The sequence below is a fragment of the Pantherophis guttatus genome, chromosome 5 (assembly GCF_059756535.1).
Source record: "Pantherophis guttatus breed Tessera chromosome 5, ASM5975653v1, whole genome shotgun sequence".
Classification (NCBI taxonomy): domain Eukaryota; kingdom Metazoa; phylum Chordata; class Lepidosauria; order Squamata; family Colubridae; genus Pantherophis; species Pantherophis guttatus.
Window position 1 is genome coordinate 52,685,511 of NC_142067.1, and position 25,734 is coordinate 52,711,244.

At 39.6% G+C, this 25,734-nt stretch overlaps 1 protein-coding gene across 1 annotated transcript in view; it reads left to right on the forward strand.

Moving 5' to 3' along the window:
- The window catches only part of MRPS6 (mitochondrial ribosomal protein S6), a 44,147-nt gene extending 33,507 nt beyond the window's left edge, over positions 1-10,640 (forward strand). The window contains exon 3 of the mRNA XM_034437873.2: positions 10,119-10,640. Coding sequence (XP_034293764.1) covers positions 10,119-10,296 — 178 coding nt within the window. The 3' untranslated portion in view covers positions 10,297-10,640. The remainder of the gene's footprint in view (positions 1-10,118) is intronic.
- Positions 10,641-25,734: the final 15,094 nt, after the last annotated feature.

The window sequence follows — 25,734 nt, forward strand, 5'->3', positions numbered from 1 at the left end:
CATTTTTTCAGCAAACGGCCCTTTCGGGGGGGGGAGGAGGTCATTCTATCCGACGCCGTCATTAACTGCATCCCGGATCCTCCCATAGGCGGCAGATTGGCCCTCTTTGCCAACCTTTGGGAGAGAACCACTTCTGATAAATGGGTCCAGGCCATGGTAAGATCTGGGTTGGCCATTAAATTTCTTTCCCCTCCCCCGATGTTTTTTGTCCACTATCCGCTTTCTCATGATATTGAGAGACGATCCCTTATGGATTCGGTGGTTCAGCATCTCCTTTCAATCAGGGCGATCCAACAGGTGCCCGATGATCAGAAGGGAAAGGGTTTTTATTCCCGTATTTTTTTTTTTACCAAAGTCTTCAGGGGGGTGGAGACCTATTCTGGACCTTAAGCGTTTGAGCCGCTATGTGGTGTACCGCAGGTTCAAGATGCAGTCGTTACGTTCCATCCTCGACAGTGTCCGGAGGGGCGATCTCCTCTCTTCGGTAGACCTCACTGAGGCCTATCTCCATATTCCCATCCGTTCCTCCCATAGGAGGTTCCTTAGGTTCTCCTATGGGGGGTCCCATTATCAGTACAGGGCTTTACCCTTTGGCCTCTCTTCCGCTCCACGTGCCTTCACTAAGGTGTTGGCAGCCTTAGCTGCCTCCCTCAGAGCCAAGTCCATTCATCTCCAGTGTTCCCTGGATGATATCCTGATTTTGTCCTCTACCCCAAAACAAACATCGACTGATATACAGTCCACCCTACAGGCCCTTGTCTCCCATGGCTTCTCCATTAATATTGATAAGAGCCATCTTGTTCCGACCACCTGTCTACTCCATTTGGGAGCATTAATTGATTCGGTGACAGGGAGGGTCTATCTGTCGCAGGAGCGTCAAGATAGTTTGAGGGCTCTGGTTTCCCAGGTTGAGGGGAGTAGGTCAACTTCACCCTTTGTACTTTTGCAACTCCTGGGCAAAATGATTTCCGCCATCTCGATTGTTCCCTGGGCACAATTACATTCTAGAGACCTACAGTGGTTTTTTTTGCCGTTGCAGAAAGCAGGCAGAGGCACTTCATCCGTAAAGATTCTGGTTCCCAGAGCGGTACGCAGATCCTTCAAATGGTTGCGGTCTCCAGCCATCTCCAAAGGTTGCCTGTTTTTCAAGCCCCAGAGAGTGGTGGTTATGACAGATGCCAGCCTTCACGGCTGAGGAACCCATTGTCAGGGACAGGTAGCTCAGGGCAGGTGGAATGACAGCGAAGCCCTCTGGCCTATCAATTGGTTGGAGTTACGAGCAGTTTTCCTTGCCCTTCAGGCATTTCAATCACTCATTGTCAGCTCCCATGTTCTCGTCCTCACAGACAATGTTACAGCAAAGGCTCACATCAACCATCTGGGCGGCACACGATCCAAGTCCCTAATGTCGGAGCCATGAGGTTGGGCCTTTCGGCGGAACACCATCTCTATTTGTTGAAGGCAGAGCACATCTCCGGAGTGGCCAATGTGCAGGCGGATTGGCTGAGCCGCCAACATTTGGACCATGTGGAGTGGCACCTGCACCCGGAGATCTTCAAGGAGCTGGAAACTCGTTTCGGCATGATGGATGTTGACTTGTTTGCGATGCAAGAGAACGCCCACCTTCCATGTTTCTTCGTGTGGTTCCCATCACCTCAAGCGGAGGCCATCGATGCTCTCCGGTCCCCGTGGCCACCAGGGCTCCTCTACGCTTTTCCACCAATTCCCCTTCTTTCGAGGGTGATACGCAAGTTGCCGCAGGAATGAGCGGAAATTGTTCTTCTGGCCCCGCATTGGCCGCGGAGGCCTTGGTTTGCGGATCTTGTTTCGTTGTCAGTGGCCCCAGCTTGGCAGATTCCCCAGGGAGGGGACACCCTGACTCAAGGGGCAATGAGGCACCCAGACCTTCAGTCGCTCCGTCTGATTGCTTGGTGGTTGAGCGGTGCGTCCTAGGGGGAGCCAGGATTCTGGCTGATGTTATCAGGACCATTCAGGCTTCGCGGAGGGCTTCTACGGACCGCATTTATTCGGCCACTTGGCGGGCCTTTTGTGCATGGTGTGATTGGAATGGGGTTCCGGCCCTTCAAGCCTCTATTGTCAATATCCTGGTTTTCCTCCAAGAGGACCTCTCCAAAGATCTTTCTCCCAACACATTGCGGAAACAGGTGGCAGCGATCTCATTGATACTTACCTGCGGATCTTTGACATCCTTAGCTCAACACCCTCTGATTCGCCAGTTCCTGCGGGGCGCAACTAACTTATGCCCTCCTGTGTTGCATAGGTACCCAACCTGGAACCTTACGATAGTGCTGGATTCCCTTACGGGTCCCCCGTACGAGCCCTTGCGGATGGCTAGTCTCCACCTGTTATCGTGTAAGGTCGCCTTTCTGGTGGCTGTCACCTCGGCTCATCGCATCTCGGAGATGGCCGCACTTTCCACTCGTAGTGACCTCTGCGTGTTCCACGCTGATTGAGTGGTTCTCCGCCTTGATCCTACATTTGTTCCCAAGGTCAATACAACTTTCCACTGCATGCAGGAGCTCATCCTGCCTAACTTCTGTTCCCGTCCTGTTCATCCTATGGAGCGGCGCTGGCATACTTTGGACGTCCAGAGGGCGCTCCGTGTGTATCTAAAGAGGACTGCAGACATCCGCAGAATGGAATCGTTGTTTGTGTCCTTCCTGTCGGTTTCCTTGGGCTCCAAGGTGTCGTCCTCGACCATTGGATGTTGGATCTGTTAGACAATCGCTTCGGTGTACGACATACATTCTTTGCCGAGACCTCCTCATTTGACTGCGCATTCAACCCGCAGTGCAGCTACGTTGGCAGCTTGGGCCATGCAAGCCTCGTTGCTTGAGATCTGTAGAGCGGCAACGTGGACTTCGCCTTCTCCCTTCATTCAGCACTACAAGCCGGATAAGTTTGCTTCGGCTGATGCTGCCTTTGGACGGAGGGTGCTGCAACAGGGTTTTCCTGGGGAGGGTTATCTGGACCAGCCTGGTCCCCCCCTTGTTTAGGGACAGTGAAATTGGGTATGTCCCATCCTGGCTGCTGTCTCCACCCACAATGGAGAAGGGGCATTGGTCCTACCTGAGACGCACCTTCTCATTAGGTGGAGACAGCAGCCAGACCCTCCCTTTTGCCAGTCTGGTCCTTTTCTCACTTGCCTTTCTCTTTGTCTCCCACATGCAGAGTCTGTTTCTTCATCTTCGCCAAAAGCTGGAATACTCCGGCAACAAGGGCGGGACTTAACAGCTATGACAGACTCAGTCCATCAATCTGAACAGGCAAGTACAACCCATTCTGGCTGCTGTCTCCACCCATCGAGAAGGTGCGTCTCAGGAAGGACCAACGCCCCTTTTATATCCTGTTGATAGGTTTCATAAAAGTTTTTTATTTGTGATGCAGAAGAAAATTGTAATAGATTTGGACTTTTAGATCAGATCCAATCTTAGATTCATATGAATTTCAATTGTGGCTCATTATTGTGTAGGATACGCTAGTTTCCCCAGCATATCAAACCATTAACATTCTGTTGTTTGGTACTCTACTAGGTTTTTTTTTTTCTGGATGTCAATTTCTATAAATGAGTTTTGGTCAGCTGGATGCTAGAATTGAATGCTAAAAGTAGAATAGGGGTTTATAAAAGGCCGCAAAGGCCATACTTGCATGAGAATAAATTCCTCCTAACTCAGTGGAATTGAATAGACATGTGTATGTTTTTCTTTTGTTGTACCAGCCTAAGAACCCCTTGTTCTAATCTGTACCTACCCTCTACTTTGTACCTGCTAGTTTATTGAATGGGAATATGGGACTGAAATGGAAAGTTGCATTCCATTTGTCCTTCTATAATATGCCTAAGGAATACTGTTGACCTAGATATGTGAAGGTTAACCATGTTTCAGATATTAAAATTGGTAATTTGATCTTTTCTATGTGTGTTTATCAAACATTCTGAGTACCTCTGAGAAAACCAGCTTGAGGCCTGAGAGGTAGTAGACAAGGCACTTTTCTAGTCCCCTGCCAAATCTCGCAATCAGCTAAATTAATAAGTGTTCAATGCAGAGCCTAAAAATAATGATAGTATATTCTTAAAAAGATGAAGCTCAGTATTCATAAAACATACAGCATTTCTGGCCCTGTTCTAAACAGACTGTCCCATGGGCACTCTGTCACACTAGATCATCTGAGAACCGTTTTCCCATTAGGGTTGTGAGAAAGGTTGGATCCAGGTGCTTGTCTTTTGCTGATTAATTTTTTAAAAGTCTCTTCTGGGAATGTAGCTTGTTAGTATATATTTGAATTCCATAAAATGTAATATTGATATAAATTAATAATATCAATATCAAATTTATAATCTTGACATTTTAATTAAGATCTATACATTTTAACTTGGTATCTATACAATCAGATATCTACCTCTCCTTTAATTTGAAAGAAATAATTCTGTGACATTTTTTTCTTAAGTCTTTGTAGCTGATATTTTGATGGGAAACATAGAGTACAAATATTACCCCGTATATTCATTGCCCATCTATATACAAAGCACCAGAATTATGGTGAGTTTGCAATGAATTAGTGGAATTTAATTGAACATTTTTCTCCTACATTGGTAATACCACTGAGTTCTAGGACACTTCCCCCTAGACCTAATGCCATCCAGACATATTATGCTACAGTTTCTATTATTGCAACTGAGATAAACCACTACAGAGTTGTAGTCTAACATTTCTGGAAAGCTATAGCTGGCATGGACTGCTTTGGAGAATTTGAGTTATATTTCATTCATTTGCTTGCATTTTTGCAAATAATTCTTGACCTTGGTTCCTTTTTCTTCTTAATTCCAAACAATATTTACATGTCAATTCACAGTTCATTGCTCTAAGTGAAGGCAACTGTGATGCTTCTTTGCACATTGCAAAATTGTTGGGTTGCATAAAACTATAGTTGTTGCTGACTTGATAATCTATTTTCTGTTGACAGGCAGAACATTAGCCAAAACTTCTAAATTGCGGTATTTTTTTGCTTGTTTAAGTCTACTTATGTTATACTTCAGAAAAGAAATGTGATGTTTCTAAGGTAGTTTTTATAGTTCAAAAGAATAAATCAAATTCATGATTTTTGCCCTAGTTCTTTAAAGAAGATGTTGAATACATGGTTGCATTTGGGTACGTTTAATTTCTGGCTAGAACAGGACACAAGAAAGGGAGCAAAAACTCACCAATCCCACTCTTTAAAACTGGAAGCAAGATTTCCAGATAACCCTTTCCTGACCGCTGTCTTCCCCACTTCCCTAGAATTTTTTATGAGCTCTTCCTGTCAAGCACACACTCCCATGGTACTTGATGCAGATTCCTTCAAATGAACAGGGAGTTTTATAGATTGAACTGTATTTAATTTCATGGCAAGGTACCAGTTGGGAAAGGCTACATTAAACTATCCCTTTTTGAAGTAGCCTATTTTTGCTTGAAAAACTGTTCATGGCTAGTGGTAGGGAGATCTTTTTTTTTTTGAGTCAGCATTGTCAAAGATGCAAATTTTGTACATTGAAACATTAAAAAGAAAAAAGAAATCCAAACCCCAGACCTGGGTCAAGTTTTCAAAACACTACAAGTCTTAATCAGGAAGAGATGGTGAAAAATGGAAAGAAATAGATGAAGTAGCTTTGATTAGTGCGGAGTTAGGGAAACATCTTTCTGTTAAGGCTATATTTCTGCAGAAATAATCTGTTGGGTGTCATTTTTGCCAGACACTTGAAATAAGCAGTACATGGTTGCAAAGTGAAAAGTGGTTAAGCTACTTTACAACCTCCCTTATATAATGACATATATAGGTCTCTACAAATACCCTATATCTATATTCCTTCCATTCTTTGACATCTTGTTTTGTATATCAACTAATGAGGAATATTCTAAAGTTGGAATAAAGGAGTTGCTGTGATTTTTCAAGATTTCTAAGAAATCAAGATAGCTTTTAAATACTGAATAAGTTTCTGTTTTCTATATTACCATATAAGGAGTCTAAGAAACTTTTGAAAGCTCTGTAGAAGCTCATTCTAAAGAATTACTGCCTTGTAATATGCACATTGAGATAGATTTGTTGTTATATCTCTGAAAAACTTGTAAACAACTGGCAGGGATTTTCTACTCCCAGTCTTTAAATGGGAGTAACGTCAAGCGTCAACTCCTGGTAACTTCCTGGATGCAGCCATGACATTTGCAATAATATGAAATTGGTTTTGCTGTTGCTTTTTAAAAAAATTTTTACTTCCCAGTCTAGTCTATATTCATGAATTCCCTGGAAGTTCCTATCCAAGAGAAAGCATGAGATTTGTAAGATGAATAGAGAAAAATGTCTCAGAAAAATGTAAATTGTTTAGTGTACATTGGATCAGGGGTGGGTTCTACTCACCTTTACTACCGGTTTGCAACAGAACTACACGTGTGCGTTCTTCTGCTCATGCGCAAAAGCTTCTGTGCATACGCAGAAGCGTTCTGATGACATCGGGGTCGGTGGGTGGAGCCTCTCTCCGGTTTTACTACCGGTTTTATAGAACCAGTCCGAACTGGGGGCAACCCACCACTGCATTGGATTTTGATTGGTGAATCTTGAGATTTGAGTAAAAATAGTTATTTCAACTGTAATAATTTCCATTTATAAATATTAGAATGAAAAAACACCATAGGATGAACTTGAAAAGAAATATATTAATTTGGGTATGATAGTTGAGCTTTTTCTCTATTCAGTCATATAAAATTGCATTCTCTTCTATCTTCACTTTCATGTTCACTTCACATTCTTCTGTAATGGCTTGACTCAAGCAGTTTTAAAGACTAATCAATAATTTCTTAAAAGAAAACACTCCTATAAAATACTGATGTGAATTTAAACAAAATAATTGAAGTTTGTTTTCATTTCTTTCCATTTTGGTCAAATATTTTGAAACAGCATTTTTTTTTTTTAAATGAAGCATCAGTTCAGTTTTGAGGTTGCTTGTAACGGCTGAACCTTTCATATAGAATCAATTCCAAGTTATGATGAAGAATAGCAGCCTCCTTTTTAAATATAGTGTTTATAATCATGTTTTAACCAAATATTTTTGTCCATTTCCTTTAAAGAAAGATAATTTGAAAATAGAGGGTTCAATTTCAGTTGAAGAGATAATGATTATGTATGCCTAATTCTCCCACATCTGCTTATTTTCTTCTATTCCTTTTTTATGCAGGCGGGTGAGTGTAAACTACTGGAAGAATTATGTAATCAAACCCCAGTTCTCTGCATCATTGTCTGTTCTCAGAACTCTTTGTTTCCAACGAGAGTGGGTGCTGAATTCTCTTGAATTTAACCATTCTGCCTCAGCAAGAAGCTAGATTATTAAGAATATCTAATTGACAACAATAGTATTTTGCAGATCGTTCTTGCCCTCATGAAACTAATGTCTTTTATTCTTGTAAGCTCATGAATAAAATATCAGAACTTAAATTTATCTTTTTTTATGTTGATCAAAGTAGAGGGGAAAAGTTTAAGTTGATGATTTTAGGCAGCCCTTGCAGCATATGAAGAATAAATCTCTGTAATATTTCCAAGGGTACAAAAATCTCCAGTTTGGTTAGTAGGTTGAATCACTGAATGAAAGACAAGTGGCTTAATATGGGCCAACTTGTCTCTGGAAGTTCAAAGTACAGAATCTCAGGTAAAGGGGAAATGAGATATAAAATAGACCATTTTCTCTTTTTAGGCAGACTTTATGGGAAAAAAATACAGTTTCTTCTTATGGAAGTGCAGACTGCTTAGAAAAATTGCAGACATCTTTGCTGGCTTCTTCCCTTCCCATTTGAGCATATCCGCCCACCCCACCCCCACCCCCCAGTGTCAGCCTGGCAGATAGTTCAGTAAAACCGCAACCAATGAAACAGGTGTGGGAAGAGCCTGGAGGAGACTTGTGGTTTGAAAGGTCTGCAGCTGCCAGCAAATAGAGAAAAGCAGCCCAATAAAGCAATGCATTTTTGCTCCAAAGGGAGTGGATGATGAAAAAGAAGTAAAGGAAAAAGAAGTAAATTAAATGTGTAATACTCTACAGACTGGCTGTAAACAGAGAGGAAAAAAAACCAGAAGAAATTCTGGAGCGAGGATAGCAATAGAACAGAATAGCAATAGATTGGGTTAGAGATAATAGAAAGCACTCACAGATTTGTAAATTTCACATTTCATTTTTGTATCTTGTTTTTTTTTAAAAGAAAACATTTCCCCAATCTTCATGGGGAGATATACAAAACTACCTGTTCAAGTTCCAGTGCTATTGTGGCTCTTTTGTATATGTGTCAATCTAATTGGGTGCAGTTTAAAAAAGAACCCATGACAATTTTTCTAAGCAGCTTGCTCTTCCACCTTTCTCAGAATAAGAATAAATTTTGGTTGAATAGCATGCATTTATGAGTTTCAGAAACTGTTCAGCAAGCAAGTTGATTAGGGAGAAAAAAAGGAAAATGGGAACTGAGAGAAATGTGACCAATCTTGGAGATGTTTTGTATTACCATAGTGGACAAATTATTTATTGGGAAACTTTCTGTCAAATGGATAGTCACTCTCAAGCTACAAATGTCACCAAGATTCATAGAATGCAGACATATGGCACCTTGTGTACAGTTTCTGAACCTTTTCAGGTGAACAATAAAGACTAAATAATGAAGTTGGCTTTTTTAAAAGTTATCTTTCCACTTTCCAGTTTATTGCATTTGATAATACATTCATAAAAATATTTTTATTTCTCATATGACTTTTTGTAGAAGACTGCCGATTTCCCTTCTCCCAATAATAATTAAAAAAAAATTAAATACCTGGTTACATAGGCTGCAGCATATATCAGTTGGGTTTGCTTGTACCAGTGTTGCAATTAGAATAATTTTAACAGTTTCATTAATATTCTTCCTATTTTAGCCAAAGTTTTCATGTAATGTGTTTCAATTTTGACAAATGTATCCTTTCAGTTCTTTCATTCAATCCTTGATTTTCCCAGCTAGATTTTGATTAACCAATAGTGCTTGCAACCCTTTGGTAACTTCAGTTTCTTTTGTTCTTCATTAATATCAATAGTCTCTTTACCTTCTACTGTTTGTTACTCACTCTGCGAATCAGAATTAATCCAAATTTTAAGTTGCTTGTTTTTCAATTGCTTCCAATTCAACATTGGTAAAGAACTTTAGTCCATAAATCTCTGCTCATTAATTCCTAAATCCAGATGCATTTCCCCCCCAAAGCTGGCACTTTCACTTTTGAAATCCATGTTTTGATGTTTCTGATTGGTAGAAACATTCCATAATTAGTAAGTTTATCTCTTTGAACAAATTTTCTATTGCCTTCCAGTAGCCTGTCAGCTTCATGCCCTTGTTGCCTTGCAGCAGGAGCTGAGCCTATAGCACTTTTTTCAGTGAATGCCCAGGAGCCATACCATCCAACACAACACTTGTTAATCTGGGTGACAGTAAATCTGGCATGGAATTCAAATTATGTATTACCATCATATCGAATGTCTGTATAGATTCTCAGTTATCCAAGTAATAGTTGTCTCAAAGGTGCTTTTTCAAAAGGAAAAACAGTCCAGTTGCCTTTTGAAAAAGCACCTTTGAGACATCATATTGAATTGATTTTTTGGAACAGATTTAGTCTGACTTCCAGCTAAGACCTGTCTGATATGGTTGCGCCTCTTCAGTATAGCCCTTAGCATTGTTAGAACACACAAGCCTCTCAACCATGAGGAAGTACTGTTCTTTTGAAGGGGATATTATTAATAATAAAGTAAAAAGGAAAATAATAGGTAAATATTTAAATTCTGACTTGCCCCTTTATAGGTTCTCATACCATTTGGCAGTACTATTGGAGCAAATTTTAGAAACCATACTCTAGTTTTTGTACTTACCTTGCTGTGTAATATATATGGATGCCATTCATGCTTACATTTAGTTAAACCTTTTGTAGAAATGTTCAGGCTGAGCCCAAAGGAGGGGTCAAGCATGTCATCAGTTTAGAGTCTCATCATGCCCACAAGATATAGCATATATAGTATTATGTCTTTTAACATTAAAACCTTTTAACTGTGTTTTTTTTTTTCTTATTTCCAGGTATTTTTTGATAGACTTTGATTCTGCTCCAATAATTATTACAAATCTATTGGACCATTTAAAACGGGACATTGATATAATCAGACCTAGTGTTTTAAGACATCGTATACAGCGGACTGAAGAATGTATAGGCATAATTCCAGTCAATTATGTAGAAGAACTACAGAAGAAGAAATAACCAAAAGTGATAGTAATATTATTATTATTAATTCAAACTTTATCATAAGCATGTGTGAGATGTGGTATGATGTTTCAATCTAGTTTAATATTTGGCTACTATAAAGCCCATATCCTCTACTCTTATTTTTGTTATTTTAAAAATCAGAAAGCTTATTCTCTCCTCTTATTACTTCCCTTATTTAAATCTGCTGTGCCCCAAAAAGCTAATCCTGATATTTTTTAGAACTCGTTTCCAAATAAACACTTTTAAGAGCAATTTGTATCATTTAGATATGGCGCTCGTAAAAACTGTAAAGTGTTAAATGAAATTGTTGAGAATTACAATAAAATGTTCAAAAATCAGTTTTATAGATCAATCTACAGTCTGTTCTCTGACATATTGTTTCCTCCATTCAGCACAGCTAAAATCTAATGAGTTTGAGTTCATGGAAGTTAAAAAAAACTATATAACTTTTTAAAATCCAAACAGTTTTAAATATAATTTTATTTTCAAAATAAGGAAAGATACTATTTTGTTATTTTATTATATTCTTAAATGTAATTTCTATGGACATCTTGTTTTCTTGCTACAATAAGTACATAGCATTGAAAGTTGAATCAGTTTCATCATCTTACCAGCTTTAAATGCATTCTCCATGAATGAATTGATTAAATAAAGTTGTGGCAATTGCCATTTTATTCGTTTTTTCTACATTTTGCTTTTTTTTTCATTCCTTAATGTATCAATGTGTATCTACCAAACTAAGAAATACTTAAATCCTTTCCTTAAAACCAATTAGGCATTAACAAATATAATAGATTTACATGGTTACTTCTTTAAAAAAACAGGGCTACATTCAATATAACATAATTAAGTATTTAATAGTAGTTTTGATTTTAAATTCTTTAAAACCAACATCAGACATCAGCTATTACAACAGGTGTTAGTCTACCCCACAGAAAACAGATCTGCTCTAAATTGCTTGTAGTTGTCTCCTTTTACTTACTTGAGCCATCTTCCCTAGCCTGGAATTCCTTCTCTGATTCATTGTTATAGGAATCCAATAGATCTTCAAATTGAGGAGATTGCACTCAAGGAATCAAAACTCTTGAAGAGATGTTGGTTCTGTACTGGTAGAAATCAATGTGGACAAATTCTGTTAATGTTAAGGAATGTTATGCAAATTTGACTAAATAATTCAAAATAAAAAACCATTATGTTAAAGAAAAAACTGAGGAAATGAATTAAGGCATTATTTAATGCACATCTTTCAGTGACCTGTACATCAAGATGAGAGCCACAGATATGGTAAAGCAAAAAATGGAAATTTGTCCATTATCAATTACAGCAAAGCATTATGTTGTACATGAGCAAATATTTTCATCAAAAATACCTTTATGATCTATTTGTGGTTGTCTTACAATGAGATACATTCACTTCTTTCAAATTCCTCCACTTGCCCTAGTATGCAGTTTCCTTTTTAATCCAAATATAAATATAATTGAGTCTCTCTGCTGCCCAGATCTGTAATTAGCTATTTAAGGATTGTAGTATGCATTAGCTTTTTAAAGCCCCAAATAACTGAAGCTTTCTTTGCAGTATACATTTACTTAATTCCAAGGAATAAAAGTATTTCTGGGAAAATGTTGTTTTTAATCAGGTGAGAAGAGGAGTTGTATATAAAGTAGTAGGTCATATTTTCCTATTTATATGTTTATATGATATTTCATATCTGGAGTCACTCAGAGCTATAGATAATTAGGTTAGCATTTTCAAAATATCAGCATTTGGCACTGTCCTTTAAATAACTAGGAATGGAAGATTATCATAAAATGTATTTGCCAGTAAGAAACACACAGTACAGTCCTCTTGGACCCAAACCAGCCTTGTTGGGGCAAGGATTATGTGAGGTATTTATAAACTACTTGAAACCAAATATAGTTAGATGTGCAAATTATTTTTTGAAAATTCCAAATGGGCTTTGAAAAATTTCCAGAACTTTGAAAATTATGGGGGATTGCGGGGGGGTGGGGATGGGGGGAAAAAATCCTAATTGCCCTTCAGAGAGAGAGTTCTTAGGCTACCAATTAAGATACCTTTCAGCTGTTCTGCAGGGTTTTTTTTCCTTTGGGTAGTAAGAAAGGGCAAAATAAGTCATGGGAAAACAAGAGGGTTGTAAATGAGAACTAATTGGTGGTATCTTTTCTGTTTTCAACAAAAGAAACAACTTTTGGAGCTATGCTGTAACGATTTAAAATTTTTTAAAGTCTCACAAAATATCACGATTGGCATGGCTAGTCATAAAATTCTCATTGATCAATGAGGTCAATTGCCACCAGTGTTTCTATGCCCCTTTGGCTTTGTACTACTCAAGATTAACTTGGACTTTTTTACAGGTCAGATTTGTAGCGTAATTCCCAAGTCAAAAGAATAGTAGCAGTCCATCACTTTTTCTGGAAATATGAAATTGTTATAATGAATAAAAATGATTCTCCATTGTGTTGGGGAAGATCATCCAGGAATAGGTAATACTCTGCTTCTCTGCTTAGAGACCGAATTAGTTTTTCTTTGGCCACGCCTCCCTTGGCTGGGTCCTGCCCATTTCGACTCAGTCTTCCACGAGTTGAGACTGAGAAAGAAGAGGCTCATCCTAATTAGAGAAATAAACTGAATTACTGGAAAATTCTTACCGAGCAAGGCTCAGCGATCGCTGGACTGTGATCTGGGGGGGTTACTGGTCCGCTGGTAACCCTCCCTACTGGCTTTGATATCAGCTGAGGTCCCTGCTGCTCCCGCGCTCAGCGGAGGGGGTATTTCCTTCTAACGGGCTGCCCCTGACACTAGTCTGCGAATGCAGAGAGGGACTCAGTCCCTGCCTGGTTCATCCAGGCACGCTGACAGCGGCAGCGCCTTTGGTGCCTCAGGAGCCATGGCAGGGGCACTCATGGTGCACCAGTCTGCCTGAAAATACAATGCGGAAAGTGGCTGTGCGTTCGGCGCCATTATAGCCGCGGCAGGAATGCTCTTTGTGAGCCAGTCTGCCTGTTTCCACCAAGGATATGGCAGTGACAGCGCTTAGCGCCATTGCGGCCGCAGCATGAGAGCTTTGGCATGCCAGTCTGCTCCATCTGAAAGGTAACATGGCAGCTGTGCCCAGCGACATCGCAGCAGGGGCAGGATAGGGCCTTGCTGTTCAAATTGACAGCTCCTGTCAAGTCACCTAGTGAGCCTTCCGTTGAACTGCAGGTGCTCCGGACAGACATGAGTAGAGTCCAGCGCTCCTGCTTGACAGCGTGGGCTGATCGGAGGAGCTCTGCACTCCCGAGCATCAAGAGAAGGGGAATCGCTTTCAGAGGAGTCTTGCGCTCCCGCTGCGGGCAGGTCAGGCGGCCATTTGTTATCGTGTCACCACCAAACTGCCCGACACTATTGTAATACAATTGGTGGAGCTTCGCACTCCCGAATGGCCAGCCTACCATTGGCCTTCGCCCTGCGCTTACTCCACAGTGGTAGTGTGGCCCGTCAGTGGCCTGTGCAGCTAGTAGCTGATTCCGACAGCGAGGAGGCTGGTGTGGTGCTGCGCCAGTAGCCTGTGCAGCTGGCACTCGAGTCAGACAATGAGGAGGCTGGAGAAGATGTGGTGCCAGAGGCAGGGATTCAGCCAGGGCCTTCAAAACCTCCAGAAGCTCCCATAAGTCAAGAGGAAGAAGAAGAGGAGCCTCTTCTCGATGCACGGGCGCGCAGAGCTGCCAAAAGGCAGGAGTGGTTCCTCAGGATGAGGTCTCCTTGAGAGTAAGGCTTGGGGTTAATTGGCCACTCTCTTAGCCTATTTAAGGAAGGACGACGACTGAGGCAATTTGCAGGGAACAACTTCATTCACTCTCCTTCGTGTCCTGATCTTAATTCTCTGCAAATTGCTTCTGGGCTTTCTGCCAACCATAGTAAGATTACGATTATTTATTCTTTGGATTCTTGTAGGCTGTTAAGAAAATTAATTAACAGCCTTTATTTGAAAAAGACTGATTTAGGTTTGTACAGACTTTGTGTATGCTGCATTCTTTGGGGTCGGTAGCTAGGGCAGAACAGGTGGACAGAGCGTCTTGCGGGCTTTCAGCCTCCATGCGCTATCCCAGCCTCCAGCCTTGTGTTGCTGACAGGCGCTGGTGAAGCAGACAGGAGCCCGCCCGCTGATAGGAGTGCTACGAGGAAGAGGCTTGCACAGTCTGAAGGTTTAGCGCCCGTTTGTGAGTAGCTTGCTGCCTTTGGCTGTCTGCTGCGTCAAATCTAATTCAAATCATTCCGCTGCTGTGATTTCAGAGCGAAGGTAGGCAGCATGCTTCAAGTCGTATTCAACCCTAAGAATAGTGGAAAAGCCACTGCTGCCAAAATGGCAGCCAGTCCACCTTACATCACGAGGTAAGTTGGCGGAAGCGCCATGACAGCCATGGCAGGAAAGCTTTCAAGCCAGTCTGCCTTGTCTCCAGTGGCTTAACGTCATTTGAACATAGGGGACAGTTGTTCCTTGTGAGCCAGTCTGCCTGGCTATGGCTGGAGAAGGGTAATAGCCATCCTGTGCACTATTAACAGGTGGCATAAGGGCAAGTGTCGCTCATGGGAGTAGGTTAGGCCTAGCTCTAGCCAGCCTGCCCTGTGTCATAGACACCTGTCGGCAGAACCCTCTGCCAACCATCAGGGCACTTCCCATCATTGATTGTGGGGCTAGCAAGGGCGGCTAGGGTGACAGAACTCAGAAAATTCATCGGGGAGAAGCTGTCACTTTCTACCGTGAAACTTTATCAGGTGGTGGAGTCCAACCTGTTGCCATATGTCTGTCATTGCGCCTGGCCTCCAGGTGGCACCAGATAGCAAACCTTTCATAGATGGCAAATACATTTGACAGATCTGGCCTCCTTAACTTGCAGATTTCTGTTTGTTCATGTCTGACACAGAGGACTTGCTCCTCTAGGGAGACCTGTTCCATCTGCTGCTCCCTCTAGGTCTCCTCTAGGGAGACCTGGTTCCTTCGCCTCACACAGTGGTGGGACCGTTCCAGGGGAGAAGCAGCACCAGGATAGGAACGGTCATCAAAAATTATAATTTCTCTGGCTATTGCCCATGGGACAATTACAGGGCTAGAACACACTGCTCTTGGTGAGCTCTGCCCAATTACACAAGCCACTTTTGGCAACCACTAAGTTTTACAATGCTCTCCCCAGTCAGTGGGATTCCTAAACAGGAATCATGCAAACTATCTCGTTATCTAAGATGATGGCTGGACCTCAGTACTACCACCAGGGCCTTGGCCACGGCCAGCTGGGGACTGGAACCAACCTTCCAGGCTCCTCTCTGGAGTCCATAAGCCCTGTCGATATGCGGTCTCGTGACAGACTGCCAGATTGAAATTCCTTAGTCACCTAACCAATTCCTAAATCTGATACAGGACAGGGGCCAACCCAAAGGGAGAACCTTCAATCCCCTGGTTCTGAATTGGGGCTGCATACTGTGGGGGAGGACTTCGCTGCTATACTGCTGGCACTGGAGGTTGAGACCTCGGTGCCGACCTTAGCCTCACCCCCCTCCCCTTGTCCACAGATACTAAGGGCAATCTTGCCACAGAGGACAGGAAGGCAGATGTGCCTTCTCTAGGGCACACCAAGAGAGTCAGGGTGGCACAGTAGTTGTGATTATACTGTATATTGCTGGCTTAGTATGCCCACTGCCAGAAATTCAGTTCTGATGGGACTCGAAATTGATCCAGCCTTTCATCCTTCTGGGGTCAGTTGAATGGGGACCCAGATTGTTCAGGGCAATGTGCTGATTCGGTACATGGCTTACAGTTGCCTGTAAAGCACAGTGAAGCGGTAGATAGTACCCGCCACTGAGTTTCAGCTGAAGCCACTCTCTATGCGGCATGCCTGGTGGCCATATCAAGCACTTCCTAGGTGATGACCAGGCCTCTGCCCTGGCTTTGACGAGGGCTGGCGTCGGTGAATGGTAACTAGCAGTGGACCGGCAAACCCTTAGGGATTCTAACCTTCTCAGGGAAACATTTGACCTGGTCTTGACTGGCGGACAGAGGTGAAACCATGCCTGTCCAGTACAGATGGCACTGTAGTCACTTCCCTCCAGCATGTCAATCGCTGTCTGGATGGCAGCCAGTCCTCAGTCCTGTCTTCCACAAAGGCTGGCGACGGTTACATGATAAGTGGGGGGTGGCTGGGTCCTCATTTTCCAAACCTCGGAAGGATGGAAGGCTGCGTCAACCTTGAGCCTGGTGAGATTCGATCTGCAAAATTGCAGTCAGCTGGCTGTCAGCAGAAGTAGCCTGCAGTACTGCATTCTAACCACTGCGCCACTGCAACTCAATGTAAACAATATGACTTCAAACTGACACAAACTGAGACTTGGGTTTTAGAAGGAAGCAACCTTAACTGATCTACAATAAACTTCTGTCACCCATTAAGGAAATGGTGCCCCCACAATCATTTGGATTGCAATTGCTATCTTTCCTGACTATCAGCTACATTTATTGAAGCTGAAATAGAATTCCAGTAATTCCTGAAGGACCATAAATACTCACAGCTTTCTGCCTTAAAAATAAGAATAAAAAAACATTTTGGAGCTGGGACAGATTTGGATAATAATAATAATAACAATAATAATGATGATGATGATGATGATGATGTAAAAAATATGACATATCTGTATTCGAGAAATCATGGGAGCACAAAGTGGAAAAAGTTACCGAAAATGACACGGTGAAGATCTTGTGGGACTTCTGAATACAGGCGGATCGTCATTTGGAACACAACACGCCAGATATCACAGTTGTCATGGGCCGAAGCGTACAGTTTATTGATAATGCTGTACCAGGAGATGCCAGAGTCAAAGAAAAAGAACTGGAAAAAATGATGAAATATCGTGACCTGGCAATTGAAATTACACAGCTATAGATGAAACATGTAACAGTGATACCCATTGCCATTGGTGCACTTGGTACCATGTCTGAGAATTTTACAAATCACATCAAGAAATTGCAGCTTCTTGCAATAACACCAACAGAACTGCAAAAAACTGCACTACTTGGAACATCATATATTTTAAGAAGATACTTGGTTGATACCTAGGACTCTGGCAGCAACCCGTATCAACCATTAGCACCAGTCAATGGTATTTGTGACACATTTTTAAATGTTCAGTTGACTGAGTTTCATGTTTAATGAAGATGATGATGATGATAATGATGATGATGATGATGATGATGATAATATGTTTTTGAAGAATGGAATTCTAAGAGCCTGTCATTGGTTTTGTTACCAATAACATAGGAGGAAGCTTGCCTACTTACAAAATTGGTTAGGCGATCAGTAAAATACCTTATCAATTTTTGAGAAGTTTTAAGTACTACAGCAAGTTTCCTTCTCACCAACTGCTCTAGTGCTCTAAGTCAGGGGTCCCCACTACTAGGCTGTGGCCCATTCAGAACCAGGATATGGAAGCCTGCTGCTTGCATGGAACCATCCTTTCTCCCCCTCCCGCCAGTCCGCAAAGCCAGAAAAGTTGGAGACCGCTGCTCTAAGGACCATAAGTCATCATTCTTAATATGTTAAACAAAAAGGTATTTGATCACTCATTTTATTAATTATTAAGCAACATGACGTATTTCAAATTGACAATACATGGAAAATAACAAACTATTTTGTGATCTGGAGCTCTGTAAAACTCCTTTTCCCCTAAGTTTATGAACAGTAGAGAATTGCTTGGTCATGTAAACATTAAATAATGTGCACGTAGGTGGAAGGAAATTTAAAACAATTTTGCCCATTTTGATCTTTGGTTGGATCTATCTGTGACAAGTTTGGAAGAAGATAGGCCTTCTGACAAGGAAATGCTACTACTTAGACTCAAGATGGGAAAGGGTTGGCCTGGCCCCCAAAACACTTCAGAGCAAAGGTTAGAATCAAATATGTCAGTTTGTTTGTAGGGAAGAGACTGAATGAATAAAGAAGTCTTTAGGAATTAGGAATTCATTCCCAGAGGTTTTCATCTGAAGGTCACAAGACTCTGTGCTAAAAGTGCTTGAAAGAGTCTTTTCACACATTATATTTTTAAATGTGCAGATAAAATCTCATATATGAGCAAGAACAAGTATAGATTGAAATATAGCCATGCAAATTAACCCATGAGGGATGTAGGAAGGGTATAATCCCATAATGTCTATGTTTTGATGTAAATGTGGCTTGTATGGCAAAGAATCTACTATAAAAATTAATTCCTAATTATTTTATAGAGATGCAGGAAGAATACTAATAACAATTCCTTGTTATCTAGATCTATGAGCTCCAAGGAGTGGATCAAGAATAACCTAAGCATTAGTTTTAAATATACATTTAATATATGGTGAAGCAGCACTTTGGAGTCCAAGAAGCCAGACAAAATTGCATTATAGAAACAAGGCAATTGGATGAAAATAAATGACTTTCAACATATCTAGAAATGCCATCATCCTAACCAATCATTAACAGTCACAGCATCTTTTTTTTAAATTCTTTAGCATTGATGTAGAATATGGTACTTTCATATTTTAGACTCTGTTATCCTTTCCACAGATTTAAACCCAGTAAAAGGCATACTCTATAATGTCCCATATCTATTAAAGTACTTTAATAAACTCTCTCTCGCCAGTTTATTACCATTAATCAAGCAAAGAGTCATAATAAAATATAAACTAAATATAGATCCGAGGGGAAAAAAATAAAGCTTATCAGTAGAAATAAAATAATTCAACCAGATAATGTGGAAAAAGAAGTATAGAGGGTGAAACATTATAAGCACCCGTATTTTGAATGTCAGATGGGATGGAAATAAAGAGGAGGATTAAATGGGTGAGAACAGCATTTCAAAATATAAACAAAGTTCTTTACTATTGGAACTTCAGACTGAAGGTGTGTTCGCAGATTATATGTTGTTAGGTGTTTTGTATGGATTAGAAGCATGGATTATGATACAAATCTCCATATAGCATCAACCTCACAGTCCTTACTGGCATTCTTGACTATCCTAAAAATACGCCTCTTTTCTCTGCTGACAGTAGCACCTGGCAGACACCTGACCTCTTTCAAAACCTCCATATCCTTTCCTACATTTACATCCCTTTTAAGAACATTAAGAACAGGATTACAATGAAATTCTCAAGAATAAAATTTGGTGTCCTGTCTTCTATTGTACATCCATTGTATAGTCATTCCTCCTCTAAAATACCCCCCCCCCCAACACACACAGTGAGAGAAATTAATGTGTAAATAACTTTTTCTGGGTACCGATAGGGAAATGTTCTGACTGCATGTTCACTTGAAAGCAAACCCAACTATTAGAGAAGTAGTAGTCCCATAATAATGCTATTCTAGGGCACAGGGTTGAAGTACGGTGGCTCAGATAATCTTGGTTCAGTGAGAAAGATGACAGGATGAAACGCAATCTTTGACATTTGCCTCACCCACAGCCATTAGAATTCCATTAGTAACCAACTGGTGATTATGTCAAATTTTTTAGAGAAATTTAAATTGCTTCTAGTCATTGTTCTTTCATAAAATATTTTCTCTTTACAATTGTATTAAGTTTGCCTTGTTGTGTATGGAGAAAGCCATTTTCCTTTTTACTTAAACTCAGTTATACTTTTATTTTGGATGTATTCTCTTAATTTTACCATCTCTGCATATTTCCCAAGTTCGGTTTTCCAGTCTGATATTGTTGGCAAAGTACCGTATTTTCCGGCGTATAAGACGACTGGGCGTATAAGACGACCCCTGACTTTTCCTGTTAAAATATAGGGTTTGGGCTATACTCGCCGTATAAGACTACTCCTCTTCCAACGCACATCAAATAAAAATTTAAAAACATCAACTGGCTCACCCACAATGTAAAAGCAGCTGTGCTAGACCCAAAATGGCTCCTGCAACAAGCAGGAACCTCACACAGCCACAAAAAGCCCCCCAAAAAAACAACTTTCACACTTTACACACACAAAATTCCACATACAGCTTTGTGAAATTTTTTGTGTTTGTGTAGTTAGAGTGAAACACTACAGAAACACACTAAATCTCAGAAAGCTGCACAAATATTATTTTATTTTATTTTATTTTTATATGAAAACTAAATTTAAAACTTCCTAAACTTTAAATGGCTAGGTCTAAAAAAGAACAACTAAAAAAAAACCCAATTAACTATTTTTTTTAAAGCTCCCAAAGAGGAAAAAAACTTACCCAATAGAACAGGGGTCTCCAACTTTGGCAACTTTAAGACTTGTAGACTTCAACTCCCAGAATTCCTCAGAAAGCTTTGTTTTGCTGGCTGAGGAATTCTGGGAGTTGAAGTCCACAACTCCCTGCCTGCTTGATTGCAGGCAGGGAGTGGCTTGCTGATGGAATGGATTCAGGCAAGCGAAGCAAGGCAAGCGTTGCGACTAGCAGCTAAGGTAAGCAAGCTGGAGGGGGAAAACTTTTTTCCTTTTACATGGCTCTGGCGATCCCAGCTGAGTTGCCTGATTAGCAGGCAAAGCTGGGATCGCCAGAGCCATTTAAGGCTCGTCAGAGCCTTTCGGGCTGGTCTGCCTGGTTACAGGAGAATGACACCCGGCGTATAAGACGACCCCTGATTTTTGAGAAGATTTTCATGTGTTAAAAAGTCGTCTTATACGCCAGAAAATACGGTATCTCTTTTCCAATGATAGAGAAATGTGGCTTTGTTACTGCCAGCATATATATGTTAATAGATTGTAATTTTTTTTTTCTGGAAAGATTTCTAGTAAAAATTCCTGAAATTTCAGTTTAAGGCTTATTTTTAATATTTTTTAATAATGATGTATATATTTCTTTCCAGTGCTTTAATATTTGTATATGACCACCAGATATGATAACATATTCCTTCTATGTTGTAACATTTCCAATTTTTATTATTATATGAGTTTATTTATTTTTGCCATTCTGCAAAAAGTTATATATCATAATTGAAACATTTTGTACAAAATTTTCTCTTAAATTATAGCCAGGAGTGAATTATATTGAATTTTTCCATAATTTTTCTCATTGTTGTGTTGTAATTATTTCTTTAACATTTTGCTTCTACTTTATCATGCAATCTTGTTCTGTCTCTAGGTCATATTTTAAGAGCAATTTATACATATGCCCTAAAAGCGGTCTTAGTCCTATGAGTTTCCAATTCTGTCATTTAATTTAAAAATGTCTTTTGTAAAGTCACTTTTTATTCTTCCAGCAATCTGAAAATATATCTGCTGTGATAAATTTTGACTTTTGCTAAATAATTCTTAACACTGACTTTACTCTGTTTCTAGAATTTAGCTGTACCATACCTGCGTACATAATTAATTTTCTTATAATAATTATCTCCAGAAAAAATGTATGTTTTAAGTTGATGGCATAATCAAATGCCTGACTATACAAATGCAATGCTGCTTTTTCTCTCTCACAAAAGTCAACAAAATCTGCATATATTTTGGTAAGAAAGAGGATTCAGAGAGTTGCTAACTCTGCTAACAAAATTCCTTGTGGATTTAGGAAGCATCTAGAAATCCCAATTTTATTTATAAAAATGAAATTAATATTACACATAGCACACATAATTTGATTGGAAGCTGCCCAGAGTTGGTCATAAGAATGATGGCTATATAAACTTTTTCAAAATAAGTATTAAAATTAATATTACACATCAGGCATAAATCATAAATTGTCACTATATTATTTTTCAATTTTTATTAGATATTTTAAACAAAATAATGAACGATCAAAAACTATTATTTAAAATATAGAAAGGAAGTTTTTTTTTAAAAAAAGAACAAAACCAAAAGTGCAGAAAAAAGAAAAAATATATAAAGCAATTACTTTTTGTGTTGTCAGTAGATTAGAAGCAATTCATTCAATTACTCTGTACTATGTATCTTCCAGAAAATGTCACCTCAACCAGCATAGAATTGCCCCATTCTATGAGTTGATATGCAATAAATCTGGAGGTCTAATACTATTCATACAATCCAATATGGATGCAATTAATATAATGATAAAATAAAGGTCCCCATCCAGTCATGTCTGACTTTAGGGGGGAGATGCTCATCTCCATCACCTAGCTGAGGAAGCCAGCATTGTCCGAAGACAGTTCCATGGTCATGTGGCCAGCATGGCTATACGCCAAGGTGCATGGAACACTGTTAATATACAATACATAGAAGTATAGAGGGGTCTCAGCAGCAAAACCCATTTGCATGCCTTCAAAGATTCATATGACAATGCAAATAGTATGTAACAAAAAACATGTCTTCTAACTTTACATATCTTGTATAACAAATCTACGCATATATATTTGTAGGCATGTATGAGATATGTGCATTTTGCAGGAGGAATATTGAATGAGTAGTAATATTATGCCCATAACGTTTGAGTATGCATCTTTTTGATTTGCTGCTATTGCAAAATTCGGCTCTTTTGTTATTCTGCAATTTATCTTTTATTTAAAAAAAGAAAGTGTTTTAGAAGATTTTCACTTTTTTTCCTTGCAGATCTTTTTATACCCAAGAAGGGAAATATTTTTTAAAATGATAAAAGGAGATATGATGGAGGATAGATACTGTTATGAGAAAAATAAATATTGGCAACAGCTGAAATATAGGACTTCGCCCTTTTGGGCTGCCACGGTTAAGACAGTTTAAGGAATGTGAAGAGCATTCTGCATTAATTAAAAAAAATTCTATAAAAGGAGTATTGAAGTTCTGTTGTACATAACTGAAATTCTCTGGAATGATTGAACACAAGTAAGGCGGCATAGAGTTTGTTTGGCATTCCTTCTCACGCGGCAATCATAATTCTTAGCCATTACTAATATTACTACTTCTTGCAATTTCTTTCTGGGCTATCTGTTATTATTATTGCTTCTTGTGCATTTATTTGCACAGAACCATAACACTGGCAAGATACATGGAGTTTATGTTGAAGGGTTTAAAATCCGAAAGTAGGGCAGAAAGACACATTAAATAAAAGGAGAAGTATGTGGAAGGAGAAGGGAGGAAAGAAAAGACAAAATATATAGTACAGGTCAGGGGTGTGTTCTACTTATCTTTACTACTGGTTTGCAATGGGATCATGCTCGTGCCGAGCTTCTGTGCAGATAACCTATGATGACATCTGGGGCAGTGGGAGGAGTCTCCCACTAGTTTTACTAAAGGTTCATGTGAACCGGTCCGAACCATGGGCAACCCACCACTGGTACAAGTACTGTTAGAAAATGATAATTACCTAACTTGTTGGGTTGGCAATATATAAACCAGCATTATAGCTTTAAGACTGTTGTATTGCATCATACTGTGTCCTGATTGGTTAGCTCTGTAGCCAATGTCCTTAAAAGGGAGCTAGAAACATGGTTTGTTTCTCTTTGCTAATTGTTACTGATATTTACTGCTCTTTGCTGTGTTTTGCTACTGTTTGCAAAACTGATTATTGTCTATGACTACAATGACTGGTAAGAAGACTTTGTTATTGGATTATTCCTGGACTATTGTTTTACTATCTACTGCTTTATCTGTGTATGACCTGGACTGTTTATTGGACTGTGCCTTATTACTATTTCCTGAAAGTAAATGCAATTCAGTGTATCTCTGTGTTGGCTGTGTTATTTCGTAACTACTCACAATCGCTTTCATGTGCACACCCGTGCTACTCAAGGGTTGCTCTGCAAATTACTTAACAAGTACATTCTTCAGGACCAGGATACTGGCAAGGTTTTACCCAGCTATCACCAGGGAGTTACCGTGTTTCCACAAAAATAAGATCGTGTCTTATATTTTTTTGAACCCTGAAATAAGTGCTTGGCTTTATTGCCATGCGCTCAAAAGCCCAATTGGGCTTATTATCAGGAGATGTCTTATTTTGGGGGAAACAGGGTATTTTGCCTTTTTCAGGGGGGGGACGGGACGGGGGGGAGTACATGTTTTGTTTTAAATCTCTTTTGCTGTAATAAACTGGGTATAATTTTTTCCTTCCTTCTCATGGAGGAATCTTTGTTTAGCTTTGTCTGACAATATTGCAATAATTTCAGTAATGTAAATAAATATACATTATATTATAATATAAATATAACTGTGACATTGATATCAAACAAGTATAATTGTAAAATGCAATGTTGTCTAACTATTTTAAAGGATTCTGCTGCACAAAACTTGAGCTGGTCTGTCCCAGTTTCATTGGCCACATTACTTTGCAACGTGTTACTATAGAGCACAGATGAGAAAATGTTACTGAATAGCCCACAATTAAGACATCATAGATTTCCATTAGCAAATATGTGGCCATTATGGGAACTTAATACTGAATAAGTAGAGACTTCAATCACATCTAGCATGACTCTTCATCAATACAAAGTTATTGAATTATACCGAGTGCCTATTTGATGTGTCTCCTGAATGAATGGAAATGGGGATGGGTGGTGAAATGTGCCTGCCTGATGATCTTGGGGTCTCAGTACTTAAATATTTTACTTTTGTTAGGCAACAATAAACAGCTCTTTACAACCAGCCACAGGAAAAAGAACTACCAAGAGGTAAAACCAGCTCATTAAGCAAATGTCTGTTCCAGGTAGCCAAGCCTATACAGAGCAAGCTTCTCTTCCTAACTTATGGGTTTCTCTTCCTTAAGAAATTATTTCCAAATCAAAACTCTTCCAAGATGGCATTATAAAAAATTGGAAAAGGTGGTACCAGGCTCAGATAGTGAACTTTTTGGCTCAGGTATTAATTATAGCACTAATATGTACAAATTTCTTGCTCTGTTATATAAAGTCTTTTCCTTTAGAACAATCTTTCTCTTTTTCACTTTATTGCTGCTGTTCTAGGCTTCTCAGTTCACCATGCATTTCAAGGTTGTATGTTTGGATGCTATTTTACCTTCACCACCAATTCACAATTTGTTTTCCTACTCTTCTTAGTTCAAATTCCTACCTGTTTTCTCAGACTACAGACAGAATAGAATAGAATAGAATAGAACAGAACAGAACAGAATTCTTTATTGGCCAAGTATGATTGGACACACAAGGTATTTGTCTTTGGTGGATATGCTGTCAGTGTACATAAAAAGACAAGATACACTCGTCAAGAATGATAGGGCACAACACCCAGTGACAGTCTTACGGTACAAGAAACAATCAAATCATACTAGGAAACAATCAATATAAATATAAATCGCAAGGATACAAGGAACAAAGTTACAGTCATACAGTCACAAGTGGGAGGAGATGGGCAACAAGAACAATGAGAAGACTAATAGCAATAGTAATGCAGCCTAATGTGAATAGTTTGACAGTGTTAAGGGAATTATTTGTTTAGCAGAGTGATGGTGTTCAGGAAAAAACTGTTCTTGTATATAGTTGTCTTGGTGGGCAGTGCCCTATACCTTCGTT